The sequence below is a fragment of the Pyxicephalus adspersus genome, chromosome 12, assembly GCF_032062135.1.
Source record: "Pyxicephalus adspersus chromosome 12, UCB_Pads_2.0, whole genome shotgun sequence".
NCBI lineage: Eukaryota > Metazoa > Chordata > Amphibia > Anura > Pyxicephalidae > Pyxicephalus > Pyxicephalus adspersus.
In genome coordinates, this window is record NC_092869.1 from 8,483,273 (window position 1) to 8,499,467 (window position 16,195).

At 38.2% G+C, this 16,195-nt stretch overlaps 1 protein-coding gene across 3 annotated transcripts in view; it reads right to left on the reverse strand.

Moving 5' to 3' along the window:
* Window positions 1-224: 224 nt before the first annotated feature.
* The window catches only part of PRPF3 (pre-mRNA processing factor 3), a 17,603-nt gene continuing 1,632 nt past the window's right edge, over window positions 225-16,195 (reverse strand). For 2 of the 3 annotated variants that reach the window (XM_072427568.1, XM_072427566.1), the window contains exons 2-16: window positions 14,505-14,684; window positions 13,555-13,688; window positions 12,311-12,451; window positions 11,785-11,862; window positions 10,775-10,992; window positions 10,346-10,652; window positions 8,687-8,853; window positions 8,273-8,355; window positions 8,044-8,187; window positions 6,271-6,370; window positions 5,401-5,514; window positions 4,664-4,782; window positions 4,205-4,288; window positions 3,724-3,785; window positions 225-2,696 (exon numbers count right to left, since the gene is read on the reverse strand). In XM_072427568.1, the coding sequence (XP_072283669.1) occupies window positions 2,550-2,696; window positions 3,724-3,785; window positions 4,205-4,288; window positions 4,664-4,782; window positions 5,401-5,514; window positions 6,271-6,370; window positions 8,044-8,187; window positions 8,273-8,355; window positions 8,687-8,853; window positions 10,346-10,652; window positions 10,775-10,992; window positions 11,785-11,862; window positions 12,311-12,451; window positions 13,555-13,688; window positions 14,505-14,649 (2,043 nt within the window). In that variant the 5' untranslated portion in view covers window positions 14,650-14,684 and the 3' untranslated portion in view covers window positions 225-2,549. Of the gene's footprint in view, window positions 2,697-3,723; window positions 3,786-4,204; window positions 4,289-4,663; window positions 4,783-5,400; window positions 5,515-6,270; window positions 6,371-8,043; window positions 8,188-8,272; window positions 8,356-8,686; window positions 8,854-10,345; window positions 10,653-10,774; window positions 10,993-11,784; window positions 11,863-12,310; window positions 12,452-13,554; window positions 13,689-14,504; window positions 14,685-14,802; window positions 15,481-16,195 lie in introns of those variants that run through there. The other variant, XM_072427569.1, reaches the window with a different exon arrangement.

Below are 16,195 nucleotides of genomic sequence, written 5' to 3' on the forward strand. Positions count from 1 at the left end.
AACAGAGCCCTCAGACAAGGTCACATCTAGGTCTGAGACAGGTTGTATAACTAGGCTCAGGAGGGTGTGGGACTTTGAAAGTAACCATTTTAATGGAAACTGTAAATATTTGACATATTTTTACCCTCCTAATCTTTATTAAGTTTTTCAGTACAGTTTCACACTTTTCTTCACACTTTTCCACATACCAGAGAGCTGAAAGAAAGGTTACAATTATACACACATACACCAATCATTTTTTTTTTTTAGTTTAATTTTGTTTCTATAAACAATACAGGTTATTTCAAGTATGGCAAATAAGGCAAAAAAAAAGAAAAATGATGTTGAGTATAAGAAAAATAAACATGCCTTATTTTAAAACCTTAGTTTTATTTTCTGGATACAAATTTCATAATGAAGGTTTATTCTGCCGAGTACTCGAAAGCCAAGTTAAAGCCCAATTTAACCCTCCTATTGCACATATTCAGTATTACCTATTAAACTTTATGTGCTGCAAGAAGGGTCCAAATACTCTGTGCTGGCAGAATTTTTAGGAGTCAGACTGCTGCTCCCACACACAAGCAGTGACAATACTCTCCAGTGGTCCGACAGCCCCATCTTTTCCCAAGCACTATCTATTCAACAGAACTTATGACTGAAGCAATGTTGGACCGCTGGAGATCTCGGGTCACTGTGTTATGTGTGAGAGCTGTGGGCTGACTATCCCAGTGCTGGGTATTTTAACCTCCGATGCAGCACTATATTATTTTAATACTATATATGTAGCCTGACTACTTTGCAGCAATAAGATGGTTCAGTTGGGCTTTAATGTAGCACTTAACAACCAATATGGGTGTTTTTATGTAGATAAAGCCAATTCGTGTTCGAGTACCATATTCCAGAGTCTCTTAACTTTGGTCTACTCCCCTAGGAGGTCACATTTTTTAGAAATTCCTATCAGATGAAAATATACAGTTTTTTTCAGCATAATCATTCATAACCAACCAAGTTAGAAACGTAAACCTAAAAAATTGTATCCCCTCTATGGTAGAAATGATAAAATGAAGTTTTGGGTTTATTGGATCATGTGACTTGCTTGTCACATCCCCCACTTATGTCAAGCAGAGGTTAACTTTAAACCTGCTAGTACTTATCCTGTCTCTGGTTTCTGACACAGAAAGGGTGACCATCACAAACCTCATAATGACAATCTTGAAACACAGAGGATCCCGAATCTAAAATGCGGACACTCCTGTACCATGGCAGAAGATCTTTTTGTGATATTATGGATACTCATGGTCCCATGATTATGCGAGGATTGTGAAGTAACATTCTCCAGTGCAGAAGACGGGGAACAAGTAATATTTTTTTCACAAATGGTTTTGTTTTTACAGCATTAATGCAGGCAATTCTGGATGGGGAGGGGGGGCGCTATGAAATAAGTAGACCTTGACATTTGCTGCAAGGTAGAATATAAGGGGGGGGGGGGGGGTCATAAACAGTCTTGCCAGCCCATTTCAAACTGGGTGGGACTGCTGGAGATACCTGAAGTGTTATACCTGTAGGCTAGATGCGGAGGTGAAATTTAAGTACATATGGGGTCAGCAAAGTGTACATGAAGTACATCGTTGTCACCTGCTGATAAGAGTCTGAGTGTTCAGATAGGAATATGACATTGGGCAACAAGTATGATAAACAAACACCGTAATTACCCCATAGCTTGTTCTAGGCTAAATGCCATTTTATTATTTTGGCTGATACAAAAAAAAGGACTATAAATATAATTTGCTGATAAATCAGAACAAACCATACCAGTGAATGTTGATCATAAATGGATCATGTGACAGGAAAAAGGAATGCTGTATAGAAGACTTTTCACAGCAAGGCCTGTGTCAACAGGCTTTGGATTTGTGTCAATGGTTCGGTTTGTGATTTTTCTGAGATGATTCGGAATTCAATGGCGGGAGCATATGACTTGTCTCATAGCCTTGAATGCAAAAGCTGTTTGAAATGAATAAAAGCCCATTGACACCAGTCCTAATTTGCTCTCAGAGGAACATAGTAAACCGAAGCAAAGACACAGAGGCTTGATCTATGAAAACTAGAGGAAAGAAAGTCTGTTCTACCCACACCCACCATGCTGGCATTCAGTTTCAAGCCCATAGGGGAAAAGAGAAAGCCAATATCCGAATGGCTGCTGTAGGTAAAACACAAACATTTCCTAACAATTTTACAGTGGATTTTTTTTTCTTTGCCTACATCTAAATGATCAATGTTTTCCAGGTAGGTTGCTTTGCTTGGAGATCCGTTAACCACATTTGTCACTAGAAAAGCCTTAAATGTAGCAATTCAAACAAAATCAAACAGTTATGGGGTTAACATCTGTTTTTAAAAAGAGGCCAGTTTGTGGTAATCCGGAAGATGGTGGTAATAGTTTAAGTCTGGTGTTGTGAACAAACACACCTCAGGAGATCAAGGGATCTGTAGGTGTCCAGAGTCTGAGGTTATATTTCAGTAGCGGGAAGTGCAGCGTGGGTCAATCTATCCTTGACATAGAGCTAAGAGAGAGATCAGTCTGCCGTCTCCAGTACTGACTGACTCAATGCCAGGTCCCAGTAGTGTTCAGCCCCGTGCTTCTTAAAATGTTCCCGAGCCATGTTCTCTGTGGGGCACTGTTTGAATTTGATATCTCCAAAGCTGCGATCTTTGGCTGTTCCCTAGAAATCAGGAAGCAGTATTTTATCACTAGCAAGAGGACTGTATGAACTATATTTAAAACAGAACTCCAGCCAAAAACATCAATATGAAAAAATGAGCAGCTTATTAAAAAATGCAAAATTCAATATAATTTCCGAGATTTCCCCACAACTTTTTTTCTGCTACAGATAAATATATCTGAGCCCAGGACCCTTCCCAACTTTTAACTGGACAGTGACAGGATAAGCAGCACAGCAATGGGCTCATCTTTCTGTCACTCTGTGTTCTTTTATATCAATAGACTTTCAGTCAGTACATGAACCATTTAGGTCTCTGCATTATTTCTTCTTCAACTTCAGCCTTGCTGTAAAGAGATTGGAGTAGGCTGATACTAGGTAAATGACGTGTGTAAATGTGTAAAATGATACATTCATTGATGTAATAATAAAATAAAAGCATTAATTAGTGTTTTATATCTGCAGAGAATTAAACTTTCAAGGATCAGTCCTACTAGAACTGATTACCTGGGCTTGGTGGTTGATGAAGGGTACCTGATGGTTTGAATTTTTAATATACCTAGATCCACCCACACCTCTTTTGCCCATAGTGAAACTTTGAAATAACAACCCAACTTTTCTTTTCACTGTTTTGAAATGTAATTTTTTTTCAAATAAACTCAGTTTGCCCCACAGTTCCATATTCACCAATCTCTAAGGAAAGAACATTTGTTAGCATCCTTTCCCTTCCAGCCCTCCTCTGCGCCCCACACAGTAAAGCCCAATTAATATCCATGAGGCTTGCTACTTCATCAGGGATCAGCCTATAATGGCTGTACTGCACAAAGCATGGGAATATAAACATATGCAGAACCATCATAATTATAGAACTGTGGATGGGGAAGGATGGGTTTGGTTAACGTGATGGAGAGATGGGGTAAGTAAACATTATGGGAAAGTACACTTAATCACATTCACAATAGTGTTGGAAGCGGTATTAGGAGGACAGCACAAGCGGACAGGTTCTATTAAGCATATAGCAATTACTCACCTCCCAAACTAAGGAGCACTTGTTGGCTTTCTTTACAATTTCCTCATCTGAGTCATCATCATCTGTCAAGAAGAAAAGCTTAATTCTAGAGGGCATCAATTACTAAACTTTATATACAAGAACAAATAGGTGTACATAAACCCTAATCACTTAATTGCTTCCTTTTAGTCTAAATATTGTCTGGTCTGCTAAGTGCAAAGTCCGCTCACAACTTCATGCGCTCAAAGATGTGTTATGAGGAGAAAGAATATTAATATTAATAAGAATTTAGCTCCCTAAAAACCCACAAACAGGAAGATATCTTTTGACCAGCAACATTACAAACTCATCACACCTCTCTAGTTCATGGAAAATAAAACGTCAGATCGAAAGTGTCCATGTAGTCATGGCCAAGGTCCAATGTGTAATTATATCATCATGCAGTTTTGTATTGTAAGCAAATGTAAGCCATGGGTTTAAAATGTAATATTTTCATGCTCACCATCTGCCTTAGTATTTGTCGTCTGCTCATCCCACTTTATCCGGGAAAGCATCAATCGTTTAAATTTCTTCTGTGATTTAGGTCCTAAAAACACGAGGAACAAAAAAACAATGTAATAAAATGTGTGTAAAGCTAATATTTTAGAAGTCACTAATAATGGACTACAAACATCCCAAACAGATGAAAAAAAGGCAGAATTCTTTGTTTTGGCAATACAGCACACTTTAAAGCGTGATATGTGCATTTGCTGTGCACCTCAGCACATATGTACGTTGCATAAAGAATTTCCTTCCCTAGAGATGATCATCACTTTCACATGTATGTTACAACAGCAAAACAAACGGTAAACATACAAGTCAGTATCTCTCTTTTTTTCGATATTGACTGAACAGTCCATTGTTCCCCTTTATATTCATTATTGAAAGCAAACAACATAAAATAAAATATATTTTGCCTTACCGCCTTCTACGACGACAACATTAACATCTTTGTGTAACACAACCACTCCTGTCAGGTACAGCTGATTAGCATTGGCTTCAATTTTGAATTTTTTGGAAGGATTGCTTAAATTGCGAATACTGGAACAAAAAGATACATGTGATTAATATAAAATATATAAAAAAGCACACTATAAACCCATTTCTTACATTATCAACTGACATTTCAAACGGAACTGTCAGCTTACAGCTGTTGAGGGGGAGAGTGGGTTAGGTAAGATTTTAGTAAAAAAAGAACCCTAAAGTCACAAAATCACCCATAAAAGTATTTTTTCCGTCATCTTTCAATTCAGCTTGGCAGGTTGGGACAGCTGCTTTTTTTCTAACTGGGGCTAATCCTAAACTCTGGGTTTTTCCCCAAATAATTCCTTTACTTCATTCTTTAACCCTGCCTGGAGTTTTGGGTCCCTGATCATATCCTCAGGTAAAATTGTTCATGCTTTTTGTCTCAGATCAGCAATTCTCGTGCTCACTTTGAAATAATTAAGTTTAAATGCCATTTTAAATAATGATGATCAACTCTGATATAACAAAGAATACAAATTCAAAATGCAGTATAGAATTAAACAAGTGAAGTAATGCCACATCACCACAAAACCTGCAAACAGAAGCAGGATTTTTGTTAAACTCCAAAATGGAAGTGTGTATGTATTTGAATACCTCTGGTCTAATCATTCACAGACAATTAGTGCAGCCTACCTATATACAGATACATGGACACCTTGTGAAATATCTTCTTTTAATTTTTTCACTTTCTTCTCTTTCCTTTGTTCTGCTGTTAGTTTTCTGGCAGCATTGGCTTCTTCGTGTGCCCTGTAAATAACAGAGTAGGAATTATTGAAAAGGTCAAGTATACAGAGTCATGGTCACTGAGGGAAGTGTACCTATTGCCCATGCAAAAGAGCAATAGCTCAGAGCAAATATACAAAGTTCCATAGGTTACCTACCAGAGAAACTTATGTTTGCTGGTTGGTTACTGTGGGTTACAGAAATACACAGCCCTATCCAGCTATAATATTCCAAATTCCAATTAGTACTTTATAAAAAACTTTGAATATGAGAATAAAGCACTTTTTCTAAATAGATGTGACCACATTAGACAATAAAAATCTATACATCTAAAACACACACAAACATAACCCTGCTTTTAAGATAATTGCCTACATTCTACTGAGATTTCTTTGGTCACCTGTGTACTTCATGCTGCAACTAAGCTCAGGCATTTTTTTCTTGCTAATTACTTGTGTGCACATGCCAACAAAGTGACCACATCATAAGACTGCCTTTTCAGGATTTGTCAACTGTACACAAAGTCACAGCAATGCAAGAAAGGTGTGTTGTACACATTGATGACATTAACAATGTGACATAAAATAATCCTGCAATCTCAGGTGATGAGAGGGATGAAAAGAGGTTTGGCTTAATCACTTAAGAATCAGAAAAAGAAAATTAAAAAAGTGTTGGCCATCCATATACTAGTAATGTGTATTCATTGTTGAACATGCAGGTAAATAGGGGATTTGTTGACAACCGTAACAAGAGACAAGGAGAAGGCAAATGTCTATTTACTTCTGTCGCTTTGCCATCTGTGCTCGGACATGGGCTTCTACTTTTGTGGGGTCTTGGACAGCTTCCGTTCCCAGAACTCGCATTAGATTAGATATCCTCACTGAAAAACAAATAGTACACAGATCATGTGCCTCAATGATTATTAAAGTATATAATGAATTTCCAGGAACTCCTACAGACATGAATTAGATGGGAACCAAAAAAAAAAAAATAAATAAAAAAAAAAGCCAATACAGCTGTAGTGCAATTTTGCCGCTGCTAACTCTCCTTCTTTTATGTCCCTGGGGTCTTCTCTTACCGGTTAGTCCCTGCACTATAAATTATGCTCATGATTTACTCCAGGGATAGTATTACTTTTTGAAAGGAAGGTATGGATGGGGTATGGTGGGTTCACTGGCCAAACTGAAGAGAAAAACATTTGTGTCAGGAGCTCAGAAGTCTCCTTAGAATTTAGATAAATACAAAACAGAAGGAGAAAGTAAAAGACTGCCGATATCACATGACCAGCAACTGAACTGTACTTTGGGATTTTTATTGGTATTTACTGGAAGCAATGCAGATCATACTTCAAAGGCTATGTTCACAAAGATGGACGGAGTGGCACATTACCACTTCTTATCTTGTAGGTGCGAGGAAATCGTCAACCAGTGGTTTATGGACAACTGGTGGTCCGGGAGAAAATTTTGGTGGTTCACAGAAAAATTTGGATATTTGCAGTTGTTATGTTTTATTAATAGTAAAACAAAAATAATATTCTAATAACATCTTATATTTTGAATCACTATTTTCGCCTTTATATTGCACTAAAAATTCACAAACTGTACTAGAGACAGGAAAACAAGGGTGGCGCAGCATGACATCAGTGTAGGGTTAGGTTGTATGAGGCAACCACTGCCGAGCAGTACGCTTCAGTATTGTTTCCACAATTACAACAGTCACCCTGATCCGCCAATACCGATTCTCATAGGAATATTTTATTTATTTCTCAGATGATCTTTTAGGTAAGAAGGACCTTAACTGTGTATTTTCTTTAACAGGTATATTTATTGGCATCAAATAGTTTGACTTTGATAACTATCATTTCTTATTTGGTCTTAGATTCCAATGAAATAAAGTCATAGTGAGTGAAAAAAAAAACAAAGAAAAATTTTGCATTTCTTTAGCGTACCAAAGATAATGCAACTAATCATATTAGTAACAATATTAATACTTCACCTAAACTTAAGCGGATCAATAAACCAGAGCCTCCACAGTTCTTGTCAGGCACCATTAGGAAGATTATTTTTTTTGCAAATGTATTTATCTTTTTATTTCATATTAATGGTCCGCGGGATTAAAAATTATGAATTTAGTGATTCGTCAGGTCGAAAAGTTTGGCGAAATCTGGTTTAAAACACCTAGGACTCAATTAAGATGGAATGAACAGGGGATGGCTTCCTGCAGTGCAGTACAGCACATATAAAGGCAACTCAACTGCTTGTTAATTTTAAGCAAGCATAGTATTAGAAGCTGCCAGACAGAAAAAAGGTGTATAGAGATATTTATTCACAAACCCCATGCCTTTCCTGCAATACATCAAACAGGACTCGCACTTTAAAACAAAACTCTACTGGCTATACAGGTCATTTTACAATATATTGATCAAATTTCAATGTTTTATTGTACAGAAATATTTTGAACATTTATGTTTCTGTAGCACACATACATCCTTGTTTGTTTTTTGATTATGTTAATTTTCACACAAATACCTTATAAATCTGCACTGTGACTTACCTTTGGGTTCTGGTGGAGGCATAAGTCCTAATCTTACTTTCTCCTGCAACTCCTTCTGTCCCTCCCTCCTCATCTGTCGACGTAATTTTTTCTGTTCTTTTTTGGTGAGGTAAATCCCGAGAGTCACTGGAGCGTCTCTGTCAACTAAGATAATAACACAGTGTATTAACGCACAGATAATTATCCAATAGAGACTTCATGGCTAAAATAGGCCAGGCATCCACTTTACCTGGAGGGTTAAGCTGTGCTGGGTGTTCTACAAGATTTGTGATTCCATGGAACTCCGTCCGCTCTGCTAAGGCCTCTGGTTTTCTAAAATAAATAGTAAGATCATCAGAATCATTTTTTTTATTGCACATATTTTTTTTATATTCTATTTTATTTCATTATTTAGTGGAGGGAAATGTACAACTCTGTTGTACAAACTATTTTTTGTTAAAAGGGACCTTGCTGCTTTAAAGTCCTACTCCAGCTGCATCTGAATTGAAGATTATTTTTTTCTTTTTTTACAGTTAAATCTAAAAGTATTGTAAATATTTGAAAGAAAAAAAAAAACAATGCTGAACAATTTTAGTGCAGCAAAGGTGTAAGAATTCTTAGGTTAATAAAATGCTGTTCAAGTGTCAGTGTACCAATCACTTACAGATCACTGCCATTGGGAAGGATGAAGGAGTCCCACCATTCAAAATCTGGTATGTCTCCTTCTTTAACTTCCTTTTTGGGCGCAATAAGAGCTAATCTTGTGGAAGTCTGGATACCAGTTTTCTTTGCAGCCTGGGAGATTTCTGCTTGAAGCTTTTCCAGCTGAGCCTATTCAACAAAAACAAATTCCTTGATTTTCATCAGCATATTACATGAAGTGGAACTCATGTAAGCTCGGAAGAGATACCAGGAGCGGAATTCTTTTTTCTAATTGTCTCCAGACACAGGTACAAGTAATAAATTACATCTCATTGCGCGGCAATTTAATAATTTTGTTGTCTCAACAGTAACAGTGGATTACAAACCAAAAGCCCCTGGTCAGTTTACTGGTTTCAAGGAGCAATACACTTTAAATATCCTATGTCCAATACCGAAATTACACACTACTTTAAGGCAGAACTAAACCCCGCTTATACTCACCTGTCCCATTCAGTCACAAGCTCCCACCACATCCTCTTGCGCATTTCGATCTTCAGTCCTCCTGATTGGCCGAGCAAAAATGATGTAACTCCTGTGCGTTCTTTTAGTTCCGGCAAATGCAGGAGAAGCAGGGATTGTCTGGTATACTAGCAACTAACGCTGAGCTGGAGTGACCAGACAGATAAGTATGATTAGCTGAAGAAGGGACATTGCCTGTCCCTTTTTACAATAAATCGCTACCGAATAACAAATATTTAAAGTGGAAGGGTTTCCACAGGAGTGTTCTGCCCAGGCCCTTTTAGCTGGGAGCACCACCCGGCACTTTTTGGCAACCACCCGGCTGTTTTTGGGTGGTTACCAATGAGTTGGGTTACAATTCAGGGGCTTCCAACCGCCCAGAATTTCTTCCCACCCAGCTTACAAAAATGTCTGGGTTGAGCACTGCACAGTGACCTTGGGCAGTAACAGATATGGCAACCTAGAAACTCCTCCCCACATTGATATCCAAAACAATTTTATTCAAATGCAAAGTAAAATTTAAGATGGTACATCAATGCCAATGGACTTTAGGGAGTACATCTTGCCCCCTTCATCAGGGATGAAAAGTGATACAAAACATATAAATAGAACACATAACTGTGTGATGTTTATTTTAGTGACATGTTGGACATATTTCTGGATATCTTTTGTGTCACTTTGTTCTGAAAGTAGCAAATGGTAGATTCTTAAATGTGTTGGCTATTGGGCACATTCTTTCATTTGATCTTTCTTACTCTTTAATATTACAGTAAAAAAAAAACTTAAACTCCAAAAAAACTCATTTCAGGTTTTATCGCTGTCTGCCTAATGCACAGGAAAATGCCCCCTACATATTTGTCCTTAGGACATAAAAGTTACCAAAAATGCAAAATTTCAGACAAAACAAAATTAGAAGGCAGGTCTTGCAACGAGGACACCTGTCAGAGATAGGATTTATTCTTAATTTGGGGAGATTTCTACAATCCGCAACAAGAAGTGAGCAGTAATATACCTGATGGGGGAGATTCTAACTATCCCCCACTCTATTAAAAGAAAGTCAGCTAGAGTTACAATCTTTTACCGTGAATACATTCAAGTGAGAAGGATAGGGTGTGATTCAAGTATAAACCCCCCAAAAAAAAAAAAAAAAAACGTAGGTTACCTTTGTCCGCAGTCTTTGAGCTATTTTTTCAAACTTTCCCCTTTCATGAAACTTGAAGGACCGTCTCGTCCTCTGTGCTGATGTGATCGACACACGGGGGTCAAAGAAGGTGTTAGACTCCAAGTCCTCTGACGGCTTCTCTTTTAGTTGTTGTTTGAACTGTTCCCTCTTTACAGCTCGGATGTTGGCTTTCAAAGTAGGCATACGATGGGTCAGCTCTATCTCTTTTCCTGTTGCATCTACAGTGCGGCCCTGATCGTCCAAAATAAGCGGAGTGGGTTTTGACTGGTCTTTTAACTCCACTTTCCTATAATGGACAATAAATATGATTAACTCTAATATTTTTTAATAGAAAACTTAAAGTGCAGCTATCACATTTGGACACTTTCCCTAAATAAAGTAACCCACTTTTGCCCTTGTGTTACTTACAGAGGAGCAATTCCCATAGCATGTAGGTTAGCCAAGCCCACAATGTTGGCAGCTCCAATAAGGCCAGGTTTTGAGGCAAGCTGGGATTGGATTCGGGCCTGAAGTTCAGCTGCCTTTCTGGCCTTTTCAATAGCATCGTTCATAAATGTGGCAGCTTGGGATGGTTGGATGGTGTTTCCGATGAGGGACCGTTCGGGTTGGGAGGATGAAATTTTGGTCTGTGTAAGCAAAAAAAAAAAAAACGCAATGGGTGTTAAAGGTGAAACTCCAAGCAAACAGCTAAATACACAAATTAAATACATTTAAAAGAACCGTGTTATATTCCAAAGGAAAAGTATTTCTACAACTATCCTAACCTGTTCTTGGAATACCCAGCTCTGCCACACAACACAGCCCTATTTGGTAGGAGATTCCCCTTCCTCTCTTGTTTTATCCTCACCCTGGTACTGGACAAAAAAAGAAGCAGCAAACGGTTTTGTTATCTACTAGCTATTACCAACATGTTCCTTACACTGAAGCAAAATTGATTTGCTGTGTCTGGTCCTGCCCCCATCCTCTTTGTGCCTTCTATATCTGCCTAAAGTTTAATTTTAATACTTGTGTTCCCCTGTAACATAAATAAAAAGCAACCATGATAAACAGGGCACACAAGTAACATCAGTGTGTGATCAGGCTCAACAAAACAGCTTAACAAACTACCGAATTGAGCAGCAAACTGCTAAATGCAAGGTTAAAAAAACACATTTATAATTACATTTATAAAGTGCGTATACAATTCATTTATTAAGTTTGGAAAATGAGTCTAAATCACCAGATTGGCTGGATAAAGTAGTAAAAATATGTGCTAAAAACAAAGAAATCCCAATAGTGCCCTTGTGTACTTTCTATGAGAATTATACTAAAGAATAAAAATGGTAATGAGTCACATACACTGATTGAAAAGTCCCAAGAGCCAACTGTAAGTACAATGCTTTCCTAAAATGGAAAAAATAAAAATATTGCAGCCATACCACTGTCGGACCGACAAAGCTCAGCTGTTTCTTTCTCTCTTCAATTTGACGGGTTGCAGCTTCCATCATCTGCTTGATCTGCAAAACAAACATGACAACATTATGAAGGGTGACGTAAACAAATCACTTCAAGGATAATTGCATTTTCAAAGTCAAGTAAACACATCCCTTGCTCACACATAAGAAAAGTGAACCGCATTCCCCAAATGAGATGTGCTATTAGATATACATTCTATCCACTAGCTCATGTGGAGTATATGATACATTCAAGGCAGGCCTCAGATGACAATTGTCTGTCACTACTGCTAAACTAAACTTTCAAGCTTTTAAAAGGCTGGTCAAAGGTTTAGCAACATGGCAATTAATAAAGGCAAAAATGACTCCATCTTTAGTTGCAAAAGGATAGAGGGTTTAGATCTGCTTTATGCAACAGTTACCAAAGTCTAAAGTGGGATGATAAACATAGCATTCTGTCAACAGAAAACCGAAATTCACACCACATTTAAACTTCTACAAATCAGCTTACCTGCATTTTGGTCAGCATACCAGGGCTCTCAGACGGGGGACCTGGAATTACTTCTGGCTCTTCCACTTCCTCAAAACGCGGAACCCTTTTTCTCTTCGAATTTGAGGAATCCTTAGGATCTCCATCTTCCCCAAACACTTCCTGAAAGAACATCGGTATGTATATGTAGCATATGAAAAGGTTCTAGCAAGTGAGAATCCCCTTCTCACCTTGGTAAGTAATGTACAGTTCAGGTGCTAGTCAGTCCAGTCTAAACACAATCTGGATATTTAAAGAAGCTTCAACATGATTTTCTGATCATTTAAAGCTCAGAAAAGGTAAGTCAGCTGTCATTTTAGGTGTTCATGAGCTATCTGACTTGTCTGCCATTCCAGACTTCAATTTAATAAGTCAGTCTTATTGCTATTTTTTTCCGCTTTGTGTACACACACATATATATTGCTAATCACAAAAATAAAGAAGCAGCCTTTCCCCCTTGCCTGTTGCCCATACCTATTTATATGCTGGAAAATACTACAAATAGATTAAAATTAAATGCAAAGAACATGCTTTACTTGTTACCTCAGGGGTACCCTTTTCTCCAGCCCATGGACCCCTGCACTCAATACTAAACAAGGAACCACATGTAATCTCCTGTGTGGAGCACATGGGGTCACTTATCCCATACTTCTCTGACCTCACACAATCCACTTAATAAACCTTTTTAGACATCTCACTCCTCCTCGCTCCTCAGCCTCCTTGACTTATGTGTAGATCCACTCTCACACCTTTGTATAAACTTTATATTTCATGCCACTCCACTTTGCACATTTTACTGCACTTCACACCCTTAAATTCTTCAGGCCATGCTGTATATTGAATACATAAGGCCAGGAAAGTAGAAAACATTTTTAAAAACACAACCTTGCAGTTCTGGACATGACAACACTAGTGATTCAGCTAATGCCATGTTTTTCTAAATCTGAGAGCTCCACAATGACATAACAGATAGGGTTTCTGGTATTCCTTTCTCAAACACTAAAGAAAAAACAAGCATTTAAATCAACTTTGCAACTTCTCCCCTCCAACAGACACACAGAACAAAAAAATATGATGTGTAAAAAAAGAGCAGGCACCCCTCCCTCCTGCCTTATACACATTACTATTTTCCCATGATTATATTAGGCTACCTCACTGACCAATTCAAATGTGCTACTTTTATAACTTAACTGACAGTACTTCTGAGATCCCTCTAAACCACATACCTTAATTTCACGCTTTCTGCTTCTATCACTGCTTGATTTTGAATGCCTTGAGGACCCTCGGCCCTCCTTGACAGCATCGTACAGCTTGTCAACAAAACGCAAGGTGGAGTCGTCCAGGAAAGGCTTCAGATGGTCTGAAGGAGAAATGTAATATTAGAAAATTCTTTTTATTATTGTCTCTTTGCAGATAATAAGACAACATAATGATCAGCCTGACTTAAGTTCATTATCCCCCTCCTTTGTACATATAATGAATTGTAAGACCTAGAACATATATGCAACCAGTGAAACGAGCAGACCCAGGAATAAAAAAAGCGGATATGTATATGATTTACAAGTATATACTTTTCATTTATATATCCTTATTTCATGCAACCATATTGTGCCCAGCAGCGCAAACACTACACTTTGATTTTCCTGCTTATTTTCATCACACACAAAGGACAATTTTTGGGGAGCTAACTGACTTCCATAACTCCATACATATCCCTTGCAGATAGTATCCTGAACCAGTCTGGATTCAGAACCAGGACCCAACGCTGCAGAGGTGCTATGTTCGCACTTTTTTAAAAATACAATAAATGGCAGTTCCCAATTTTCTGATAACAGGTTCACTTGAAAGTGACCTAAATCCATTGTTTCCTCCCTGAACAGACCCCCTCTGTAGTCTACTAGTCTATGTGCCTATTAATAATTACTAATCTTAATGGGTATTTCTTAAATACAGTCTACAAAATAAATCTAACATTCATGGCTGAACCCAGGGCTGTGGACTCCAAGTACTTAAGTTTCAACTTCAAAGCCCAGACTGGACAACCCCAAAACTCACATACTTCTCTGTATTCTCAAAACACTTGTATTTCAGATGGAGTCACCAATTCCTGATCTCTTCCAACTATCAGAGTTCGGGAACCATTCAAGTCATTTAGTAGTACACCAAATTAACTCACCAGCAGCTTTCTTTTTGTCCATCCCCTTGCCGACACAGTTGAGGGCTGCAGTGACTACGGTGGGCTCGGAGAATCCCAGTACTCCTTTTACAGTCTTCTCTACCCATGGCTTTAAATCATCCAGTTCCCTTTTAGAAAGAGCCATATTTACACAGAGGAGGATGAGCGCTTATCCAACAGCTGAAAAGAAAATAGAATATGAATAATAGAATATTAGATATGACCAGCTCCTGAGGAATTCACTAAAGACCAATTTGTATGTGTTCAAGAACACCCAGACTCCCATTTGCAGCCTTACCAGAGTCTCAGAATTCACAAGTAAAATTACAGCCAAAATTCATCCCAGGATCTTTTTTACATGACTCCTTCCATTTCCAGTGTGAGCTTTGCAGTACCAGTATTCTCCCCAGACATTTTTTATAAGCTGGGTGGGAAGAAGCCGTGGGCAGGTGATGGACACAGTATTGTGACCCAGCCTTTAATAACCACACAAAAACACCCGAGTGGTTAATGAGAAATGCCAGGTGGTGTGCCCAGCTAAAAGGGGCCGGGGAGAACACCGAGTACAGTTGAACCCTTTCACTGTCTAAGCCATTTTTCTGTATTTCACTCACATGCTACAATCCAGATTTGTTTTTTTAAACACACTTAATATTTTTCAAATGCAGGAGCCTTAAAAAAGTGGTGGTGATTATAAAGTATTAAAGCAAATGTTTATCAAATCTTTTTTTCAGTCCAAAAAAGTCCTCAAGCAACTTATACAGCCATAAAAAACCCTTCCAAATTGAGTAAATAGGCACCAAGTATGTCATGATTTAAATCTGCTAACACCAAAAAAGCTTCACAAATCGTCAACTGAACGCTCAAATGAATAAGGTTTAATGATTCCCCCAGAACTATTGGTATGCAAAGATGGGAGGATTTAAAATTTATAAACTTAGGGCTCCCCATGAGCAAGGCTTATTAACAGAAAAAAAAAAAAAAAAATTAAAATACAATTAAAGCTCTATTTATAAAACAGGTAATCTGACATTCCCTGGTGGGAATTACTGCCATGGAAACACTTGGTACCTGGAAGATTCCCACGAGGGAATGTCCGACTCCCTGTATTATAAATAGAGCCTTATTTGTATTTTAAAATCTTTTCTTTCTGTTAATATGCCTTGCTCATGGGGTAAAATGCAGGCAACAGGTTCTCCTTTAAAATGGACCTAAACTCACAAATTTTACTTAATACAAAAGGGATCTCAGGCATGCGCAGAAACAGCCCTTTCCTTATTGGGAGCAAAACAAATTTGAAGATCTCAGGCATACGCAGTCAGATCAGCCATCTTTTTTCCAAACTACGTCAACCGATCTAGCTCCTGCACAGTGCAAGATCGTGTGGCGTACGAAGAAGAACTAAGAAGAAGAGAAAAGAAGATGGCGGCGCCTGGCACTTCCTCTGAGCCAGGCCAAAGAAGGATCCTGGGTCGATACGGGACCCAATCGAGGAAGTCTCCTAATGGATCACGGATCTGCGGGATTTAAGGTGTGATTTTTTTGTTTTGAGTTTAGTTCCGCTTTAGTGAAGTCATTAGGTCTTCCCTGCACTGAATGAATTAATGGGTGACAAGCTTCTGCCATAAAAAGCAAGAACTGCACAGGTTCAGGACCGGTCATCACTGCACCCCTTAAAGGTGCCATCTCCG